Genomic DNA, 19,937 nt, shown 5'->3' on the forward strand with positions numbered 1-19,937 from the left:
TTGAGCAACTTGGTCTAGTCGAAGCTGTTCCTGGCATTTCAAAAACAAAAACGTGAGTGCACAACCCCTTCTGGAATTCATGCCAAATGGCTATTCCCACAGAATTAAAATTCTAACTCTGGGGCTATGATGAAAAACTAAATAACCCTTCCCTTCCACTTTTCTTCCTTTTCCCCATTTAACTATGCTGATGCCTGAAGACCCCTTAAGTGTGATCCAGGGGTGATCCTCACACTTAACCCGTGAACCGTTCGCGTACGCCATGCCGACGCCTCTTCCAAGAGCCATATATCAGAAACAGCGACCACCTACGCGGCCTATCTGAACCCTCACCCTACCCCAGCTCCTGCCCTCCGCCTCCGACCCTCCTGCCAAGCCCCGCCCCGCCCCGCCGGACCGCCATGCCGGGCCCCGCCCGTTGCCGCGAGACCAGGGGCGGGTCCTCCTCACCCCCGCTTGAAGCGGATTGGTCATTTCGACCTATCCGTCAAGTGACACAGTTCGCAGGCGCCCGGAACGGAGCCAGGCTGTGAGGAGGGAGAGGTGTCGTCGCGCAATGTGTGCGTCATGCGCATGTGCCGCAAGCTTATTGGCTGAGACGGGGCTGGGCGGGGAAAAACGGGTTGGGAAGGGGTGGGGCGGCATGGCCGCGGTGCCGCCGGGCTGCGGCTAGGGGCGGGTAGGCGGGCAGGAACGGAGCCGGAGCCGTCGGGCAGGTGGGTAGCGGGAGGACAGGGGCCGCATCGGGCCGTGGGGAGGGGGCACAGCGGCAGGGACCGGCCTTTTCAGGCTGGAGGGAGAAGCTGAGCGGGAGTGTTCTCACGCACCGGAGAGAGCAGGTGGGTGGGGGAGTCCATTACCAAGGCGGGGTGTGGGGGGGGGATGGGCAGGGAGTAGAGCTCGGGTACCTCTGCGTCTGGTACCGGCCTGCTCGCGGCGCGGCAGCAGGGGCTAGGGCACAGCGGGGCCTGGCCGCGGTGCGGTTCAGGCCGTTCTGAGCGGTGTCACGGCTCTGCATTAGCGCCGCTGTTGAATTAGTTCTTTGCTGTGCCGTCGTGGCTCCTCAGGGGCACGCCGTCCCGGGGTGTAACTGTTACCCTGGTCTCCCGTTGAAATCCGACCGAGGCTTCCGATTGCCGTTTCCCGCAGGACTCGGTGCTCCCATCCCTGCCCTCCACCCGGCTGAGCTGGAGCCCTTGGCGCTGCGCTTCATAGCCAGGCACCTTAATGGAAGCAGAAGTTGATGGTGGCCCGAGGTGATGTATGGCTGAGGAGCGGGCATCCCTCTTTGTATCGCAGCCACAGCTGTGAAGATGGTGGCCTTCAGCAGGCTATGTAGCTGGGATGTAAATTATCTTTCCTCAAATAATCAATTTGGTTGTTTTTTCTTTTTTTTCGGTTTTTTTTTTCAGTTGGATCTTAAACTGAGGGCTTTAGCATTTAAGGAGTATAATGCGTTAGTGTGATTCTTAAGTGTAGTCTGACATACTTTGACAGAAGTGCTGTCGGGAAAAGGTGTGTATAACTAGAATGACTCTAAAGGTTATTCTTCAGTTACTAAAATATATTAAAAAGAAATAAAATTTGATCATAGAATAATAGAATGGTTTGGGTTGGAAGAGAACTTTAAGCTCATCCAGTTCCAAACCTCCTGCCATGGTCAAGGGCACCTCCCACTAGACCAGGTTGCTCAAGACCATGCTCAACCTGGCCTTGAACACTGCTGGGAATGAGGCAGCCACAGCTTCTCTGGGCAACCTGTTTTAGTATTTCACCACGCTCACAGTAAAGAACTGCTTCCTTATAGCAACTTAAATTAGCCCTGCTTCAGTTTAAAGCCATCCTATCACTACATGTCCCTGGTAGAAATTGATCATAGTGCTTCATATTTGAAACAAAAAATTCCTGTCAGAACAATTTAAGTAGTATGTATGTATTTTAAGCATTATGCAGTATGTGTTTGGCTTATATTTTGCAACAGTTGCTGCATATCTGAACTCTATAACAGAATGAAATGCAAGCTTTTCTTTTAAAGGAATATGTTCATCTTATTGTGCCTGTTTTGCAGATATTTGTGGTGTTAAAAGAGTTGAACTGCAGCTGAATAAAACAAGGACTGAAAATTAAAGGATGGCAGCAAATCCATCAGGACAAGGTAGGTTTTAATCTAAGTATTCCTGGGGAAAGGCTTAAGCAAGATGCCAGTGAAGTCACCAAAACTGTAAGTTTTAGAAGGAGCAAAAAAGGGAAGAGACGAAAGAAGGTAGAGCTGAAAGTAGTTCAGTGTGAGCAAGCCGCCTGGGAGAAGGCATACATATTAAAAATCCACTTATGGCTGGGGAGGTCTGTTACTGTGCATTCCGTCATGCTCAGATTGTGAAGTACCTATTGTGCCTGTGGTTGTTGCCTGAAGCATATTTTAGACACAGTGCTTAGCACTGAATGCGACTTGTGCCTCTTGTGCTCAGCATCAGGAGCAACCAAAAATCTGATATACTCCACGTCATGAGAACAGCAAGACCCAGGCAGCAATTCCCCATCAAAAATAGATTGCGACTGTCCCGGTTTAGGAAGAAAAGACAGATAATATCATAATGCTAACTCCTATGAGATGCTTCATTGCACGATGGCACATCTGAACTGCACCCATAAAATCATTCAAGATGTGGAAGTGGTCCATCTGTCTGAGACAAGTGCATTAGAGGGAGCTGAGGGTGTTGGAGGTCACTCGATGAATTAAAGGAGGGTCTTAAATCGCCCTCTAGAGGGCTTTTTGGAAATCTTAGTGGAACTGAGCATTGGCTGCTGAAGAGCTGAGGAGAAACAAGCCTATTAGGTATGGCTCTTCACTAGCTGGTTATGAGAAATGATTTTAGAATTCAGTTTCCCAGCAATCAGAACATTCTTCACACGCATCTGTGTGTGAGTATCCATACCCAGAAAGCAGTCCTGCAAGGCTGCATGTAATTAATTCGGAAATCCTGATACTTTGAAGGGGTACCAGATCACTTCTGTGGTTATCTCTCCCAGTGACCCTCTGCTTTCAAAATAAATACAGAGGAAATGTGTTAATCTAAAACACAGATACTTGACAAAAGAAGATAGGTGTTTTGAACACTTACTGAGCTTTTGTAAAATGTTGAGAGAGGTATCACAGATTGCAGGGAGTGCACTTCAATCTCTGAGAAGTTTTTGGTATGTAACGATACATCTTGCTTTATTCTGTGAATATTAAGTCAGCATCACTGCAAGGGATACAGTGGTGTCATATAGAGTCACAAGCTACTTATTAAATACATGAATTTTCTGAGAAGTAGAATGAGATTTCCGTGCCAGAATGTCTTTGCTTCCTTCCATACTCCAGAGGCTTTTAATGTAATAGAGCCTTGCAACCTGCTTATATACTTTGAGAGACTCTTTAGAGACTCACTAAAGGAACTGTGTTAATATGAAAATTATTTGCACTAAGCAGGCAAGAAACACCATCAAGTTTAATTAGCCAAATGAGCTGATAAATAATACACTTAGGAAAATTACAGGTAAATATGAGCAACTGTTCAAGGCCTCTGTGTCTTTCTCTTGGCCAGATGCATACCTGAAGTCAAAATAATTGAGACAAAATACTGCATTTTCAGTTTGCTGCATGGCACATGTATTGGTACTGTTCAAGCAATTTGTTCTCATTTTCCTCTTCTTGGACAAAAGAAGTAGGGGTTTACTGAAACACTTACTGAAAGTGTTACAAACGGTAACACCTACTCAGACTGCAAGGATGAATTAAGCATTAGCCTTCAGGTAGACTGTGTTTGTAATTTTTTGTACTGAGGTGTTTCTTTCCTTTTAATCAGAATGGGGTATTTTCCTAGAAGTTAATTAAGTTCTCTGTTAGTTGCAGATTTGGAATACAAAGGTTAATATTTTGAGGACTGGACTTTTTAATTCATTGGCCTCTTAGGAAAGTACTCTTTTGATTAGAATTTCAAAGATGAGAACTTATATGAGTGTAGCAACACCAAATAGAATTGAATGAAAGCCTTACTTCAAACCATTAGTACCACATGGAACTGATTGCACCAATTGCATGAGACTCATTACAGCATTTAAAAGAAATAGAGAAGTTTTTAGTGTGCTGCATATTGTCTACAACATGAGCTCATAGACCAGAGTGGTACATCTTGGTGGTGGGGGAAATCAGCTTTTAAATTACAGAAATTACTTTCAGGTTCTTGGTAATACACTGCTTCTGCAGCAATACTTCACAGTACTTACACAACATGCATTAATAAGGCTGCTCTTATGCTTTTGCTTGTGCACAGCAAGGCTACAGCATACCTTACGTGCTACTAAATTAAAGACTTCGACAAGGTCTGCTTCTATCCTGGTGGTTGTTTATCCTTTTGGCCTAAAGGTATGTGAGTGCATTCATGTTACACAGTCTGAGCAGCTAGATTTAGTATTCTGTTTACGGAGCGTGTTAAAAGGGAAGATTGTGCTGTTCTGCCTTGCATTATGTCATCATCTGCAAACTTTGCTGCTCTGCATCCAGGTCTGATTTGTGTGCAAGCATAGTACTTGAGGACTTTAGCATACCTGTTCTCTGGAGAACTCTGTGAACATAAAGCAGTCATTAAGTTATGTTCAGTTGTGCATGTAGCTGTTTTCTGGAAGGCAAACAAAATATATTAATATACATTTTGGTAATTTGAGTTAATTTACTAAATTACTAGTATGCCTTTTGTTTTGCTGTAACACAATGTATATGAAAGCCTATCTGAATGTCAACTGTTACTAAATTGTATTGATGTGTAGCAGACAATTAGGTGAATTTTGTGATGCCAGTAGTCATAAGCAGAAGAGAAAATCAAAATATAGTTCATCCTTTTCACAACCTTTGTGTGTTTAATAGGTCTTTAGATTCTGTTTTTTAAGAGGTTGCTGCCTCATCATTTATGAAAGCAGGCACTTCAATAAAGAAATTACTGTGAAAATGCTTTCTGAATTGAGCAGGCAGAGCAGTGCAATGACAGTACTTTTTAAAGTACAGAGTTTAGAGCAGACATTCAGCTTTGAAACAGTTTGTCCCAAATAGAAATGTATCTTGAATACACAGTGACGGAGGGCTCTTTTGTGCTGTTACACATCTGTGGACAAATGATAAATGCATATTAGAAAAAAGTTACATATACTGTGAATTTGAAGCAATCAGCAGATTAGGAAAAAAATTACAAGATGAAAAGCGAGTAGGTAAAAGTAATGCTGTTTCTTGCCGTTCAGAGTTAGCTGGTAGAACTGACATACATATCAAAGAGGTAGGGTAGTAGGAGTAGGTGTTAGGATTAGGTTAAAGAATGAAGTTTGCTGTGGGCTCTTAAAGCTACCAGATCACTCATCAAGGCTTCAGCTTTCTCTGGTTTTCTTTCACATGCAAAACTTCTGTGCAAGTAAACTTCTAGCTCCTGCACAGAGCATGTAATACAGTTCATGATGTCAGAAATAAAGGTGTCGGAAAGAACAGGTTTAAATTTTAATCTGCTACTTTAGAGAGTAATCTGAAGATCCAGGTGCTCAGTTTGACATCTGACACTGCCATTAATCTGTTTTAGCTGCCTTGAACGGGTCAGTTTCTGTTGAACCTCTTGTGTCTGCAAGGCAGAGAAGAATATTAGTGAACTGCGGTATTCGTGAACTGTTTGAACTCAAAATAGTACTGCAACTTGGCCAAGTTAAGTTTGAACTTGAAGCTTTATTAAGAAGCTGCTATGTTTGAAAATCTACGCTTCCTTTCACAGGTGAGAATCCAGTCTATTCTAAGGATGGCTTTTTTGTTTCATATCTGCATTTTTAGTACTAGAAAGCAGAACAAACGTATCAAATCTACAGATGGAAAATTACTTTCATTATAACTGAAAACAAAAAGAGAACTTCTGTAGCTCTTTCAAGTTGATCTTTAATGAAGCACTTTGGGGTCCTGAGCAGGGAAGAATATAAATGGAAGTCTTGAATATGTATTGTCAGATATGATGAATTATTTTGTAAGGATGACAGTTTTTTCTCTCTTAAAAATGGGTTTCTCATATCCCACCCCCTCCATTGTTAACTCTTACATGAGCATGTTTTATTTACATTATAAGAGTTTAAAATACCTGTAGGAATTTCACATGGCTCAGCTGAGGTGCACTAACATGTATGTGTTGGGTGTCCTCCTCTATTTTCTCAAGTAGGCTTTTTTTGTACTTAGCATTCCTTTAAATAAATCACTTTTCAGTACAGCAGGTTGCTGATGGGCACTGTCTGAATTCTAAAGTGCTACTTAAAAAAGAAAAAAAAAGGGCAGGAAAAAACATTTAATAGGGGGATGAGAAAAGGAATTAAAAATACTTGTGGTTTTTTTTTCTGAATTTCTCTAGAGTTTCTGCCATAAGATACTATAGCAAGACTCGTACTAAAATAGAAGACAGTGATAATCTTGCACTGTTCCTGATTTCAGTTTAAAATCAGCATTTAAAATACTATTCTTACACATCTCAAGCCCTTCTGAATCACACCATCTGCTCCATAATAAATGTAAGCATATTTAGTCTTTATATTTATTTAAGAGCAACTTATATTAAAAAGTGGTCTCCTTTTTCTTGCCTCAGTAACCATATAGTCTGAATTTGGCATGTATTTAGATGTATGCATTTCAGGATAGATAAGCACTAGCAGAAGGCTTCTGAATAATATATTAAATATTAAGCTTTTGGCTGAAAACTGTGTAGAATGAGCATATTTAGCTCAGACCCTGTTAGAGGCATTTCAGTCATCATATTACATCACTGTCTCCAGAATTTACAAGACAGTAAAGTCTGGGCTAGCTGTGTCTCAGGCATGTTAAGTCTTACCCTGTTAGCAAGATTTCTCAGCCTTTGTATCTCTTAGAGCACACATTCAGCTGGGTTTTAATGTTTGAATGTCATTGCAAGGGTGTTAATGAAAAGTGTATAATACCTGACGAGCAGAGAAATATTGAAGACCTGAATCAGTACACTTACAGAACAGAGAGGTGTTTTTTTGTAGGAAAGAGAGATTAACAGATGGGAAAAGAGCATTTCATTAAGTTCAACTTAAAAATCTGTTAACAGATGCAAAGGTGATAATGGATGATCTTGCACAAAACCACAGTAAAATGTAATCAAATTGGTCTGCTCTTTTTTGAGAATGCCAATACACTGGCTCAGGAATGCATATGTTAGTCATAGTAAATGGAAGAGGTGAGGGGCTTATAGCAAGGCAGCAAGGATACAAATTATTGTTTAGAGTTGATGGTTTCTAGCGGATAATGGTCTTCTTCATTGAGCCATATGAAAGGAATGTTGGATTGTGTCATTGAGCAGCAGCAGATCTCTCGAAGGGAATGAACTTTGAGTGCAGCTGCTGAAAATAAATTTGAAATCATGTTACTTGACATGCTAATGCACCCCTTAAGAGATACAGTGTCTGGCTTTCCTAACAGCTTGAAGGCTACCATTTTTTGGTGGTGTTATTAAAACAGTACTCCAGGCAAGGGCACAACACGCAGCAGTTCCCAGCACGAATGACTTTGACATTTTGTATGGAGGAAATAAAGGCAATCACTTGACTTTTACATCTCTTATGGCAGTGTAGTGGCTTCATATTTATAGGGTAGCAGCACCATTATAGATGAAAAGAAGTGTATATTCTTGACATGAAGAGTGTCCTTTTTGGTGTAGAGGTTTGCAAGAGTTAGCCCTGTAGCTGTTGTCCTCAGTTGTGTTGTACTGGCATACTGGGCAACATCAGGGACTTGTGGATCTTGTCTATCAAGATCCGGTGTCTACAGCAAGATCCTTTACCATAGAAGAGTCTTGTGTCCGTACAGCAGGTTTGCTACATTTTTATTTAGAAGGCAACTTCGAAAAAGCACAAATGGCAGCTATTCTAGGCATTTTCTAAATTACCTCAGTCACTTTACTTCCTGTACTTCTTGACTTCTTTAGTATGCCTGATCCCTTTGGGAGAATGATGTACAAAGCAAATAAAGGTTGCGCTCTTGTATTGTGTCCAGACAGTCAAATTTTGCTTCTCTATTCCAGCACTGTGGTCATACTCCACTGTTGTCATACTCAGAATGAGGGTAGTGTGTGTATATAAGGACATCAGTATACTAAAACTGAAACCTTTCTGCATAGATTGAATAAAAGGTGGTAATTTTTTTTGCATAAGCATATGTAAGATAGTATCATTCTTACTATTATGTATGTAAAACTTGTATTATAGCTTGAGTTCCCTGGCATGAGGAATCAGGCCTTGTGCATATATTACTCCACTATTATCATTTAGTTGTATGCTCAGTGATTGCATTTTAAATCTAGAACTGGGTAAGTTTACTTTTTTTGAAAGGCAAGTATTTGATAACAAATGTTGTTTATAGCTCCAGAGCTGTCTTGGGATAGGGTAAGATCTAACCTGAGATAGAAACTTATATTTTAAAATGTATTAATACGTATGATAGCTTAAGGAAGCTAATTTATATTGTAAAATGAGAAAAGGAAAAATGAAACCTATTTATTAATAGCCTTTCAGATGGGTGCAAAGCTTTGAAGATGAGAGTATTCATCTTAATGTCATATTGAATAGAGACTTGTAATTTCACAAGGTTAGAGTTGAGATGTAGAAATCATGTAAATCTCTCTAATATTTTTCTGTCATTCCCACCAGGTTTCCAGAATAAAAATAGGGTTGCAATCCTGGCAGAACTAGACAAGGAGAAGAGAAAGTTACTTATGCAAAACCAGTCTTCCACAAATCACCCTGGAGCCAGGTATTTTATGTTCTTAGACATATTTGAAAATCACTTATTACATCAAAAGAAGAGAGAAAAAAAAATCAAGTGAGCTGTTAGCTTACATAAATACTTATCAGAAGTGTTTTCTGACCATCCTCAATAACTTTGCACTTCAGCAGCATACTAGTACTTAAAATTGTTTACAGACCCTGAATTTTGGTTTCCATCATTTCCATTTGAGAAGGACAGAAGCAGATATGTTCACTAAACTGTATTAAAGTCTACCTTAAAGAAAAATAAGGAGCAGGCACTGAGAAAGCTTGTAATTATTAAGCTGGAATGCCCTAAGGAATGGAAGTAGCAGACCATTAGGTTCAGGGTACTGTGTGTTTAGAAAGAACGGTTAGGAAGTGAGTTATCCATGAAACCACCTCTGTGCAAGACAAAGCCATTTTATGTTGCTGCAGATCTGGTAAAAAATACCATGTTGTAAGGATGATTTTGCACCATAAAGTGTAATAAACTAGCGTAAGAGCTGCCACTGGGGTTTCCCCCATCTAAGAGAAAAAAGATTAGATTTTGGTCATAAATCAGTAACCATAAAATCTCACACTGGTTTATATGGAGAAATTGAGATACTTGAACTTTTGGGTTAGCATGAAGTGAGCACAGGGCCATATTTTAGATTCAGTGTGTTCCATGAAGTATCTGTACAAGAGTCACAGTCTGAGTGCTGCCTCTATTTGTTTTTCAAGGAGTTCTAGGTCACCTTTAATTCATTCAGACTGTCAAAAAGCTTACAGAATATTTGAAAATGCAGGGGTTAGATCTCTGAGTATCTCTGTATACAGTTACTATACAAGCAAAATAATTGCTGAGAGAGGAGAATAGGAATATTGTACTGCGCTGCTGAATGGACTCAGTCAGAGACCAGTATGATCAGACAAAAGCCATTTATTGCAAAGCATTAACTCCTTATATGCTATTGCTTACACACACCTACAGCAATTGGGCATATCATGATTGGATACATGTCTTGAAGACCCTTAGTGACTAACATACAATTGATTAAGCACAGGTGAGAGAACTCGACCTGGAAAGCTTGCCAACAGTCACAGTTCTCATAACTTGGTGAATTCCAGCTTCTTCCTATCTTTCTTGCTTAAGCTTCCTTGGGCCTCTCATGGCCTTGCTGTATCTTTCGGAGTTATTCAGACTTTATGTACCAAATATCCATTCTCCTGTGAAAACACTGTCTCCACCTTACTGCTACCTACAAATCCTGACTCCAGGCAACAGTGTTTCAATGCTCCATTGCAAGTGTGGCAGAGTTTCATGGAGTGCTTGTTTGCTTTATTTTTTCTTTATGGAAAAATAACACTGTGTGCTCATGAGCAAATTGGAATTTACTAATTTTGAAAGTAGGGATGGGAGGGAACCTACAAAGCTGCAGTCAAACTCTCTGCTTTGGCATGATGGGCTGATCTGTCATTTTTGAGCAGCTGACAATCTCTGACAGGGATGTTTGCTAAAGGTTTGGGACCACGGAGTTGTCAGAAAAGAGACCACAGAAACACTACAGACTTGGCAAAAAAGTGCTTGATGTACCTATAGCACAATAGTGGCATGGCTAGCCTGAGGGTAAATGATTGATTTCTGGCCTTGACATACGGGAAGCTTTTGTCCAAGAACAGAAGGCCTGTCTTTAGAAGTGTCAGCTTATAATGAAGCCTTAAGATTATCTGCAGAAATATACTGAAAAATTAGAGGGTACAGAATTAAATGCAAAACAATACCTTCAAAATAACTGAAAACATTATGTTTTAAATAAATGGAGTAGTACTTTTTTTTCCAGCAGTGAAGTTTAACTTAACATTTGTCTTAAAATCTGTTCAGAGGATTGTCACTTAGCTTTCATTATGTATTTAGGCATAGATTTGCTAAAGGTTTTTTCATAAGCGTGGCTGCTCTTGAAAAATAAAGTACTAAATTAGCTTTTGAAATTAAGCTGATAAGAAGGGTCAGTTTTGATGAGTTTGCTTGGTTCTTTTGTTGTCCTTTAGTACCTTTGTCTCTTACTGAGGAAGAGAGATGCTTTCAGCACTCAGTCTTTAGAGCCAGTTGCAGTAGTTGTGAATTGCCTCACAATACAGCTTTAATGGCAGTCCTTATTGATTTCTATCTGGAGGATGGCTGATCATGTTACTTACATAGACCTGGGGAGCAAAAAAAGTCTGCTTTTTATTTCTTCTTTTTTTGGTTACAAGGTGGACAAATCTTGAGGTATAAAAACCAGGAAAAACTATTTAAAATTTGGATTTGAAACCTAATATATGCTGCACTTAGATAAGCAAAATAATTTTAGGAATTCTAATTTTAGAAAGCTCCTTTAACATAAGCAGTGATCTGCTGCCCACCTGCTGAAAAGCTGGTCTTAGGTTGAAGACTGCAGAGCTCTTGCTAGTCCTTCTGTTTATCACAGTTTAGAACAGCCACTGAGTGAGTAATGGTGAAAACAGAAAGCTGTTGTTTTAAAAATGCTGACATTGTCTAATGTTGTGCCCTAGTGGTTCCACTGACTTCCATGAGTGAAATCTACAGCAGGCTTCAGGACTGTGAGTCTCCTGGGTTTAGTTTAGCATCAGGTATTTATGCTAAGTCAAATGATACTACGGCCACTCCATTTTCCTTTTCTCTTCTATGTTAACAAATAGTAATTCCAAACAATAGTTAACATTTGTCCAGCTGTGAGTCACATAAATTGTGAGCTGTGGAAGTCTTGAAATCTATAGCTAAAATGGCAAGAACGTACTTTTTTTGTGGTGTTTATCATACCACCCTGTTCCTTTTTGCAGCATTGCACTTGCAAGATCACCTCTGAACAAGGATTTCCGTGATCATGCTGAGCAACAGCACATCGCAGCACAACAGAAGGCTGCACTGCAGGTAAGCTGGTGCAGTCAGGTAGAGTTTAACTTGGCTCTGTTTTAGATCCCTTCTGTGCCTAGAGAGAATGAAAAGTCCCTTTCAGAGGGTAGGTTTCATACATTTCTGTATTTGTCACAAATGAAGTTTTTTCTTCTGTTATGAAAACTTAAATCTACCAGCTCATTATCCCTTGATATGAGTGTAGCCTACAATGTCATCACAGATGTCCTATGCATCTTGGTAAAGAGTCAGTTTCACCATACTTCTCAATGTCTTGTGAAGAATAGGGTGAACTAGCCTCACAGCTTTCCTTGGTTGAATCTGAGTAGATGCCAGGTAAATACAGCTACAAGTGATGGGGTGAAAGATTTGGAAAACTTACTTGTACATTTACGGGCCTCTATTTGCTGCTGTTTTGCTGATGTCAGATGAGGTTGATTTTTTTTTTTTTTTTTTTTTGTGTTGAAGTTGGAAATTGAGCAGGAATGCCAGTACGTGGCCTCCTGCCTTCCTGGCACTCCACAGAGCATGATTCAGCAGAGGGCACAGGAATACGAAAAAACATTCAGATGCAACTAGCAACCCTGTTCACTTATCCTTATGCCTTCTTGTGTTTCCGTTTCCTAGTAAAGGCCCCAGATTGCTTCTCCTAAATGAACAGGAGCAGAAGTGAGCTCTGGTTGGTGTCCTGTGTTGATCATATAACACTGTAAGCTGGAAGGATCCTCTGTAGGTTGCTGGTCCAGTCTCCTGCTCAAAGTATGACTCACACTAGTGCTGTATCACATTGTTGAAGGCATGGTCCAATCAAGTTTTGAAGTTTTTCAGGCATGGACTTCTTGCAGCCTTTCTTGGCTCTGAAGCTGGCTCTGTTTTCACTGTATCCTGTCCCTGGATATCTGAAAACAGCTTAAGATCTCCCCTCAGCTTTCTCCTCTTACAAGAAGCTCAGGTCTCTCATCATCCCGTGGACACTGAGAGCTCCAGCCCTGCCCTCTGCTGTCTCTTTGGGTCTCTGTTGGACTTGCTGCACTTTGTGCCTCAAACTGAACACAGTATTGCAAATGCAGCTTCATGGATAGCTTCCCTGGGCCTGCTGGCTGTGCTGTTGCTGATGCATCCCACTGTGCTGCTAGCTTGTAGTGTGTGAGGGCACACTGCTGGCTGAGACTAAACCTGATACCCACTAGGGCTTTTCCCTAATGGTGTAAGTTAGGAAGATGCAGGCAGTCTAACTTACCCCCAGTTTTCGAACTGGGAACGTCTGTATAGGATTTTGCAAAGGTTGTCCAGAGCCGTAAGCAACAGCTGACTTTCTCAGATGAAAGAGCATATATAAATTGTGTGCAGAATGCTGGTGTCTCATGTATAGGAGTGCATCTGCTCACATGTAATTTGTACATGCAGCCTCAGGATGTGTAATACTACTGATGCACACTTTTGGCAGTCATATGTAGCATCTGTCACAAACCAAGACCTGTAAGCTGGATAGATGAGAGTGAAAACATGGGGTCTAGGCCCAGGACAGCAACCAAAGAGCTCATTTACCACTCTGCCTTCCTTCATGGGATTTGCTGAAAAAGGAGCAGCTGAGAACCGTCAAGTTAATTTCCTTGATTGGCACTGTTCAGGCGGGGCTGAGCTAAAATTGCTGGGTTTGAACTTTACTATTAGAGTTGAGGACCAGACTGGGAGAGATAAATAATCGATACTGCAGAAACTGGGAAGTCTTAAGTTACATCAGTGCTGCAAGGAGTTATGCATTAACAACTGTTTTTCTCTTTCCAGCACGCACATGCACATTCCTCAGGATACTTCATAACTCAAGACTCTGCATTTGGAAATCTTATTCTTCCAGTCTTACCTCGACTTGAGGCAGAATGAGGAATCATGTTTCTCAGAACTTCAAGGGTCTGGTTTTGGCCATACCAGGAACTGCCTGACCTTTAATTTCTTTACTTATCTTAAAACCTATTTTTTTCTGGATTTCTGCGGTTGCCTTTTGGGAATGTCAGCCCTAGTGATGAAAAAGCAATGTTGTTGAACAGTGATTTTTATCCTGTATTTCTGTTCCTATGTCAGGTCAAAATCAGACTTAAGACTTCCTTGATGCGTGAAGTGCATAGGAATTGCTCTTCCCTATTTCTGTGCTTCCTTTAAATAAATTTAAAACCAGAGTCATCAAGAGATGCACAACCTATCAGCATTTGTTGTTTTTTTTTGTTGTGTACAGGTACTATATTTGACTTTAATGAAAGACAAAATTTACTTTGTCCATCAAAAGAGACATGAATTTACCAAATATGCATCATTTTTTTCCTTGTTTTTTTGGGGGGGAGGGTTGTGTTTTGGGGGTTTTTTATTTTTTATTTCTTACTTTATATCTGAATGCAGGGACATTGCTAGTGTACTGTTTGCTATTGTAGTATCGCCTAGCTGCATCTTATTTTGTTTTGTGAAATACGAAAATTAGTTCAAATGGGGAAAAAATAATTGTATCAAACACTCTTAACAGACAAAAGTCTTCTAAGTTGTCTGGATATTTCAGATGCAAAGCATTGTCTGCAATGACAATTCAGTTTAAAAAGTCTTTTTTTTCTAGTTATGACTTTTTCAGTACTTGGTGTGTTTAATTTTTTTGGGAGGTGTGGTTTGGTTTTTAATGTTTTTATCTGTGGTAACAAATTCCAGCTCCTTGCTGAAAGAAAATCTGTTTCTCAAGATAAATTATTTTGGAACTGTTATGCTACCATGATAAAGCAACTTGAAGTGAAAAATAGTCCTTATGTATTTTTCTATCTCCATGGCTTGACTAATACAATTATACACTGATTGCTTTACCTATGGAGGCAAGTTTCAGAAAACAAAAAAGAACAAGAGAACTTAAGTGAGACCCAGAAATCAGAAAATGTCAGTTAAACTGGTGCCCACTCGAAGTGGCTCTGTCCTTGCGGAAAGGTAGCTGTCCTGTGAAGTTGCCAGGGTTGCAGTCTACAGATTTCTTTAGTGACATTTACGGTATCCTGTTATGTCATCTGCAGTGGATTGCCTGAACCCAGTAAACACTACAGAACTATGAATACCTTTGTTAGTTCCATTATTCTTGGCAAGGGCCAAGAGATGGGTGCAGATATGAGGAAAATGCTGCCTCTTCCGTATACCTCAGCTGATTACGGAGCCTTGCAGAATCTGTAGCATACTGGGACATATTCAAAAAGGAGAATTTTCTGGTGAAGGCCAAGGTAGAGCTTAAAGTTGTGCAACTGTAACATGAACTACTTATGTCATACACTTTTTTGGTGAGTTGTAGGAACAATGATGGTTTTTGTGGGTAGTGGAGAAAGGAGTATTGTCACTTCTGTTTTCAGTGGTGGTGTCTGTGTAGCTTCTACTTTTTAATTACCAACAGTCACTTCACCATGAAGCTGTTCTGACTGCTCATCATTCTGCAGTGTGAGCTGAGTATCTTAGATGCTGTGAAGAAAAGGGTCTGCAAACCTGTGAGGCAGCTGTGAATCAGTCCAAGCTTGGAAACATACAAAGGCAAAAAGGGTAAAGTAGATACAGCAGGAAGTTTGTATTTTAGATTTCAGTTGAATTTAAAAAGCAGGTTGGGCATTTTAATATTAAAGGAGCTTTTTGTGTTCCTGGAGAAAAGTGGCAGAAGAATACCTACTTTCTCTAGAAACAGACTTTCTGTGCTAACCAATTGAGCTACAGAATCCCTGCATGTTGTTCCATGGTTGCATTTGATCCAGGCAATGAAACAGTAAAGATCTTTCTCCCTTAGAAAGCTACAGTTGCTCCACTAGAGGAGTTAAACTTGCTGGCTGTGTTGTTTGCATCTTTAGTATCAAAAGATCTCATTTGGAAATCCAGGGCCTGGGCTCAAAGGTGGAGGTATTTGAAAGGGGAAAAATTGATGCAGCTGGTATAATATTTTGAAGTTATAATACCTCAAATTATTCTGTGTAATCATGAGGGGCTTGGGGATATATGTAGATATAATTAACTGTCAAAGATACAAATGTTGTATATGGAAGCTGCTATCTTAGAAACTACAGACTAGCAATTAGTGTCAGATGCATCAATTTGTCTTGCCACTCACACAATTTCTTTTCCACTATTAATCAGTATTAAACCCCTTCATCTATCCCTGTACAGTTATTTCATAAAAATCTTTTCTCCTGTTGGAATTGCATGTTCAAATTCAAGTCATTATTGGTTACAGTATACCTAATCCAGGAAGTGTCTGGGGTGTCTTGCCTGTGGCAGTAACCATGAACTTAATCATGTAAAAGTAGAATGATTGTAATCTAGTGCTGACCTATGTACCTAAAAGTATCTTAACACATACAATCACTCCAGTAATTTTATTTCGTTTGCTGTGGTAGCACTTGGCCTTTCCACTCAATGCAGGTGGCTGGGTAGGGTTCATATCAGAGATGGATAGTCGGTTGAGAGAGCAGGTCACAGTGCTGAGTAGGTCTTGCACTAAACAGATGAGATAGATGGGAGGTGGGCTAACACAAGTGAGGTCAGACTTTCTTAGTGATGGCAGAGTCTTAATCTGTCAAGAGCAGATGAAGTAAAGAAGTTGAAGTTCTTGAAGCAATAAAAGAACTGAACCACAGCTTCTTAGCTATATGCATTTTTTTTTTTCTCCAGCTAGGTAAGTTTTATCTTTACCCTTATTTTCCAGAGTCACTCACCATCTGCCTACCATAATAGGGTCTGGAAAATGCTCAGTTTTAGTTGAAGAAGCCTTGCTGGTAGAACCACATGCAGTTTCCTACTACTGCAGGGGTGTAGTCTCTTTTTTTTTCTTGGTATTTTCACTCTATTGGTCTCTGAGAAGCTTTGATATGAAACTAATTAGTGGTACCTGACATTGTATTTGCACCTTATGCCAAAACACCCCATGAAGTTTAGTATTGGAAAGAAATTGCACCCACTGATGTCACTTGCCAGAAACTTCCTAGTCACTTTGATGTGTTCAATCAGTTAAAATAGCTAAATGCTACTTCTGCCTCCAGGTGCACTAAGCACAGGGCAAGCCAACTGTAATTTGCAAGTCCTGTGAAGGCAGTTGGATACCACTGTTCGTCTAAGGAGTTCTGTATGAGTTAGAGACTTTGAATGGCTCTAGTCTTACATTAGACCACCAGTGTCACTTCAAGGCTGAAGGTCATTTATTGTCTTGCTGCACAGCAGAGAGGGCAGTGCTCTGGCCCTAAGCTTGTAGAAATGCATGAAGAGGCCAGGCTTTTCATATCCTCTTTAAAAGAAGAGGAAGTTGGTAATTATCAAGCAGGTAACAGGGAGCATGAGCCTGAAGTGGTGGAAGAAAATGCAGACAAGTATGTTTCAGGGTGCCCAACTTTTTATGGATTGATGTATTTGATTGCAGTGTTTCAGGAGCAAAGCACAAGGGCTGAAGGAGGGTAAGCCTAGAATAGTGTGGCATGCAGTCACAGATGTGAGCAGGCAGTGACTATCTCAATGCATGCTCTTAAACATTATGATAGTAAAAATAGGACTTGGTGTATTTACCAGAAGCATTGTTAAGAACACCTGTCTTTTGCACATCATGTGCTTTCGTTTTGTGTCTGCTAAGGTGTATATTCAAAATCAGGAGGATGCTGGAGAAAGTGGTGGAACGATTCCTGTTGGTCAGAATTATGTCATTGATCAGTCCTGTCAAACCAGCAAACATAGCAAGTTTTCTTGAAGGACAGGGTCAGCGCACTGCTGTGGTCTTCTGCTGAAAATTGAGCTGATTCCTGTGTCCTGCAGATCAGACAGTAACCAAAATACATGTGAATCCTGAGGGAAAATCTAAGAGAAGGCAGGTCACTGTGGGTACACAGACACCTCTGAAGGAGGAATTGGAGAGAGGGAAGCATTGTCTGCACCCAGTTGGAAGAGTCTTCCCATCCAGAGCTTTACATGCCTGATTTATGTTTCTCTAACACATGGATAATCCAACAGCACCTGCTAGGTACACCCTTGTGGCTGGCAAGTCTGGTAATCTGTTCTGAATTGCTTTTGGAGGCTGCAGGCTATCTTTATTGGGCTAAAATGTACTGTATTGAGTTTTCTGTAATGAACAGTACCTTTGAACACTAGTCAGCAAAGTGGGATACTCATGCTATTGGGTTAAAAGCTTGCTCCACTAAGTTTCTGCATTTGTTGGAACCATAGAGTTTGCCCCAGGCTTTTTACAAGGACACTAGCCTCTCCTTGTTTCCTGGATCTTGCTCTTGAAAGAAACAATGAAGTGAAATAATTCCCTGGGGAAATGATTTTTACACTCCTTTTTGAATACAGTTTTTCTTCAGAGAGGAAGAAAGCAGGTTAAGCACTACTAAACCAGATAAAACATGATTAGTGCAGAAAAATTATACTTAACTACTGGTGAGGAAATGGCTCTTCTCAGTTAGAGAGCCTCTGCTAAGTTCATTCAGGCATTGAATTATGAAAGATGGTGGCACAGTTCTCAACCAGTTCTTATTAAGGCCTCTAATCTGGATACTGTAGTATTAGTCATGCTACTTTTGGCACACAGGTTTTGTAGATGGTGTCCCATTTATAGTAATATCCCACATGCTTCTTTGTATCTTATTCCAATAATAAACTGAGAGACAGGGTTTCAGAGACATCTGCCAGTGTGATGTCCTGATCCACACATGGGGCTTTTAACGCGTGCTGCGGTATGTCAGAAGAGAGTACACTGCCAGCATCACTCAGCAGAGCTTTCTCATGATGCAGTCTGTTCACGTACATTAAGGGTAGCAGGTGATATTCAGCCACCTAAGAGTGAAAAGTCTCAAATCTAATAAATGATTGTTTATCCTAAGCCCCAGCTCAGGAATATTCACCAGGTCTTGCCTCAACACATAGCTGGAGACACCTTATTATAGCAGTTGAGCCCTAAAGCAGAAGGGAAATGTGTCCTTACTCCTGTGATTATTACTTTTCAGCCTTTCCATAGTAAAGTGGTCTGTGATTCTAGCTGGCCTGTTTAATATACCCTTTTACTCTGCTGGAATTATTTTTAGCATTTTCTTTAACACTTTCTGGGGTAACACCCATCAGTGCTACCATTTCATCCTCTGCCACACACAGTGATCGCTCAGTTATGTTCTTCCGTCCTTCCTTATGTCATGTCTTCTTCAACTCCATTTCTTCCTTCCCATCAGCCTCATTTCCTTGCAATATTCTTTACCTCAGCTATCTTGTTATACCACAGCAAATGTACTTTGATGAGGCTCCATTTCAGTCCTAAAGATGTAATTACATGTCTTGACAGAGGCAAGCAAGACTGGAATCAAGAACTTACTTTTTGGGAACTCTGAGTGCATTCGGCTACAGAAGGATTCATGACACTATTGGGTAGTTCAGCATCACCCTAATGTACCCAGATTCATTGATGAGGAAATTGTCTTTTGCAGTACTTGAGCAGTTCTGTTGCTGGAGAGTGGCATTTGATTGCCTAAAGCTTGGTAAGCCCAGTCAAAAGAAATGTGGGCCGATTCTGGCCTGAGCCCAATCCTGGTGAGGGATGCTGCCTTGGTGAACTTTAGGTTAGGTAATCACTAGCATCACCTGATAAAGCTCACATCAGCCCATGTTTGTCCAGAGGTCTGTGGGGTTAAGGTAAGTGGATGTAAGCCTTCCCACCCTCATCCACAGGGAACATGTGCAGCCCTCATGGGGACAACCTGCCTCATTCCCAGGCTCTGATGCAGTGGCATACAATTTGCACAGCACTCACAAGGAACTGATTATTGCTACTGGATTGTAAGGGTCAGAAAAAGGGGATGAAAGAGGTGGGTGGTGATTGGATGAAGGTTTCCCTTGTGGGCCAGGGAGCTGCAGGGTGTGATGCCACTGCTGTTCCACAACATGAGTTTGCGTTGTGTATGTAGGAGCACCTTCGTCTTATTAGCCCCAGAGAGTTCTCAGTCCCTGTTTGTTCCCCACAGACAGCCTCAAACTCCAGTGCTCTGCCAGCAAGAGGAAATGTCACCTTAAATGCAAGATGATACGTAGAGCTGAGTGAGGAATACTTCCCCCTTTCCAAGAAAGCTCTTGAGAGACTTCAAAATAGCCTTACTCTGTGCTGGTTCTTCTCAGGCCATCTGAGGAGGCAACAAGAAATGCCAGAGGAAGAAGTTCATTACTCAGGAGCAGTCTATGCCACTCCATCCAGGCCTGGAGT

The 19,937-nt window shown here is 40.9% G+C and overlaps 1 protein-coding gene across 9 annotated transcripts; it reads left to right on the plus strand.

Annotated features, from left to right (window-relative positions):
- The first annotated feature begins 626 nt into the window (after positions 1-626).
- Positions 627-13,913, plus strand: INIP (INTS3 and NABP interacting protein). Of its 9 annotated transcripts, none has more exons than XM_031054279.1 (9): positions 627-716; positions 1,150-1,256; positions 1,413-1,515; positions 2,069-2,155; positions 4,317-4,408; positions 5,604-5,789; positions 8,719-8,821; positions 11,641-11,731; positions 13,502-13,913. In XM_031054279.1, the coding sequence occupies exons 7-9, from the start codon at positions 8,784-8,786 to the stop codon at positions 13,595-13,597; spliced, it is 225 nt and encodes a 74-aa protein (XP_030910139.1). In that variant the 5' UTR covers positions 627-716; positions 1,150-1,256; positions 1,413-1,515; positions 2,069-2,155; positions 4,317-4,408; positions 5,604-5,789; positions 8,719-8,783; the 3' UTR covers positions 13,598-13,913. The 9 variants fall into 9 exon arrangements, with proteins under 9 accessions (XP_030910139.1, XP_030910140.1, XP_030910137.1 ...); XM_031054280.1 differs by lacking the exon at positions 1,413-1,515 and adding an exon at positions 6,408-6,564; XM_031054277.1 differs by lacking the exon at positions 1,413-1,515.
- Positions 13,914-19,937: the final 6,024 nt, after the last annotated feature.

This window comes from Melopsittacus undulatus, chromosome Z (assembly GCF_012275295.1).
Source record: "Melopsittacus undulatus isolate bMelUnd1 chromosome Z, bMelUnd1.mat.Z, whole genome shotgun sequence".
NCBI lineage: Eukaryota > Metazoa > Chordata > Aves > Psittaciformes > Psittaculidae > Melopsittacus > Melopsittacus undulatus.

Coding starts and splice junctions, on each gene's coding strand:
- INIP (XM_031054275.1), top strand. CDS start 2,131: ATGGCAGCAAATCCATCAGGACAAG. Junction 2,156..8,718: donor AGCAAATCCATCAGGACAAG/GTAGGTTTTAAT, acceptor CATTCCCACCAG/GTTTCCAGAATAAAAATAGG. Junction 8,822..11,640: donor ACAAATCACCCTGGAGCCAG/GTATTTTATGTT, acceptor TCCTTTTTGCAG/CATTGCACTTGCAAGATCAC.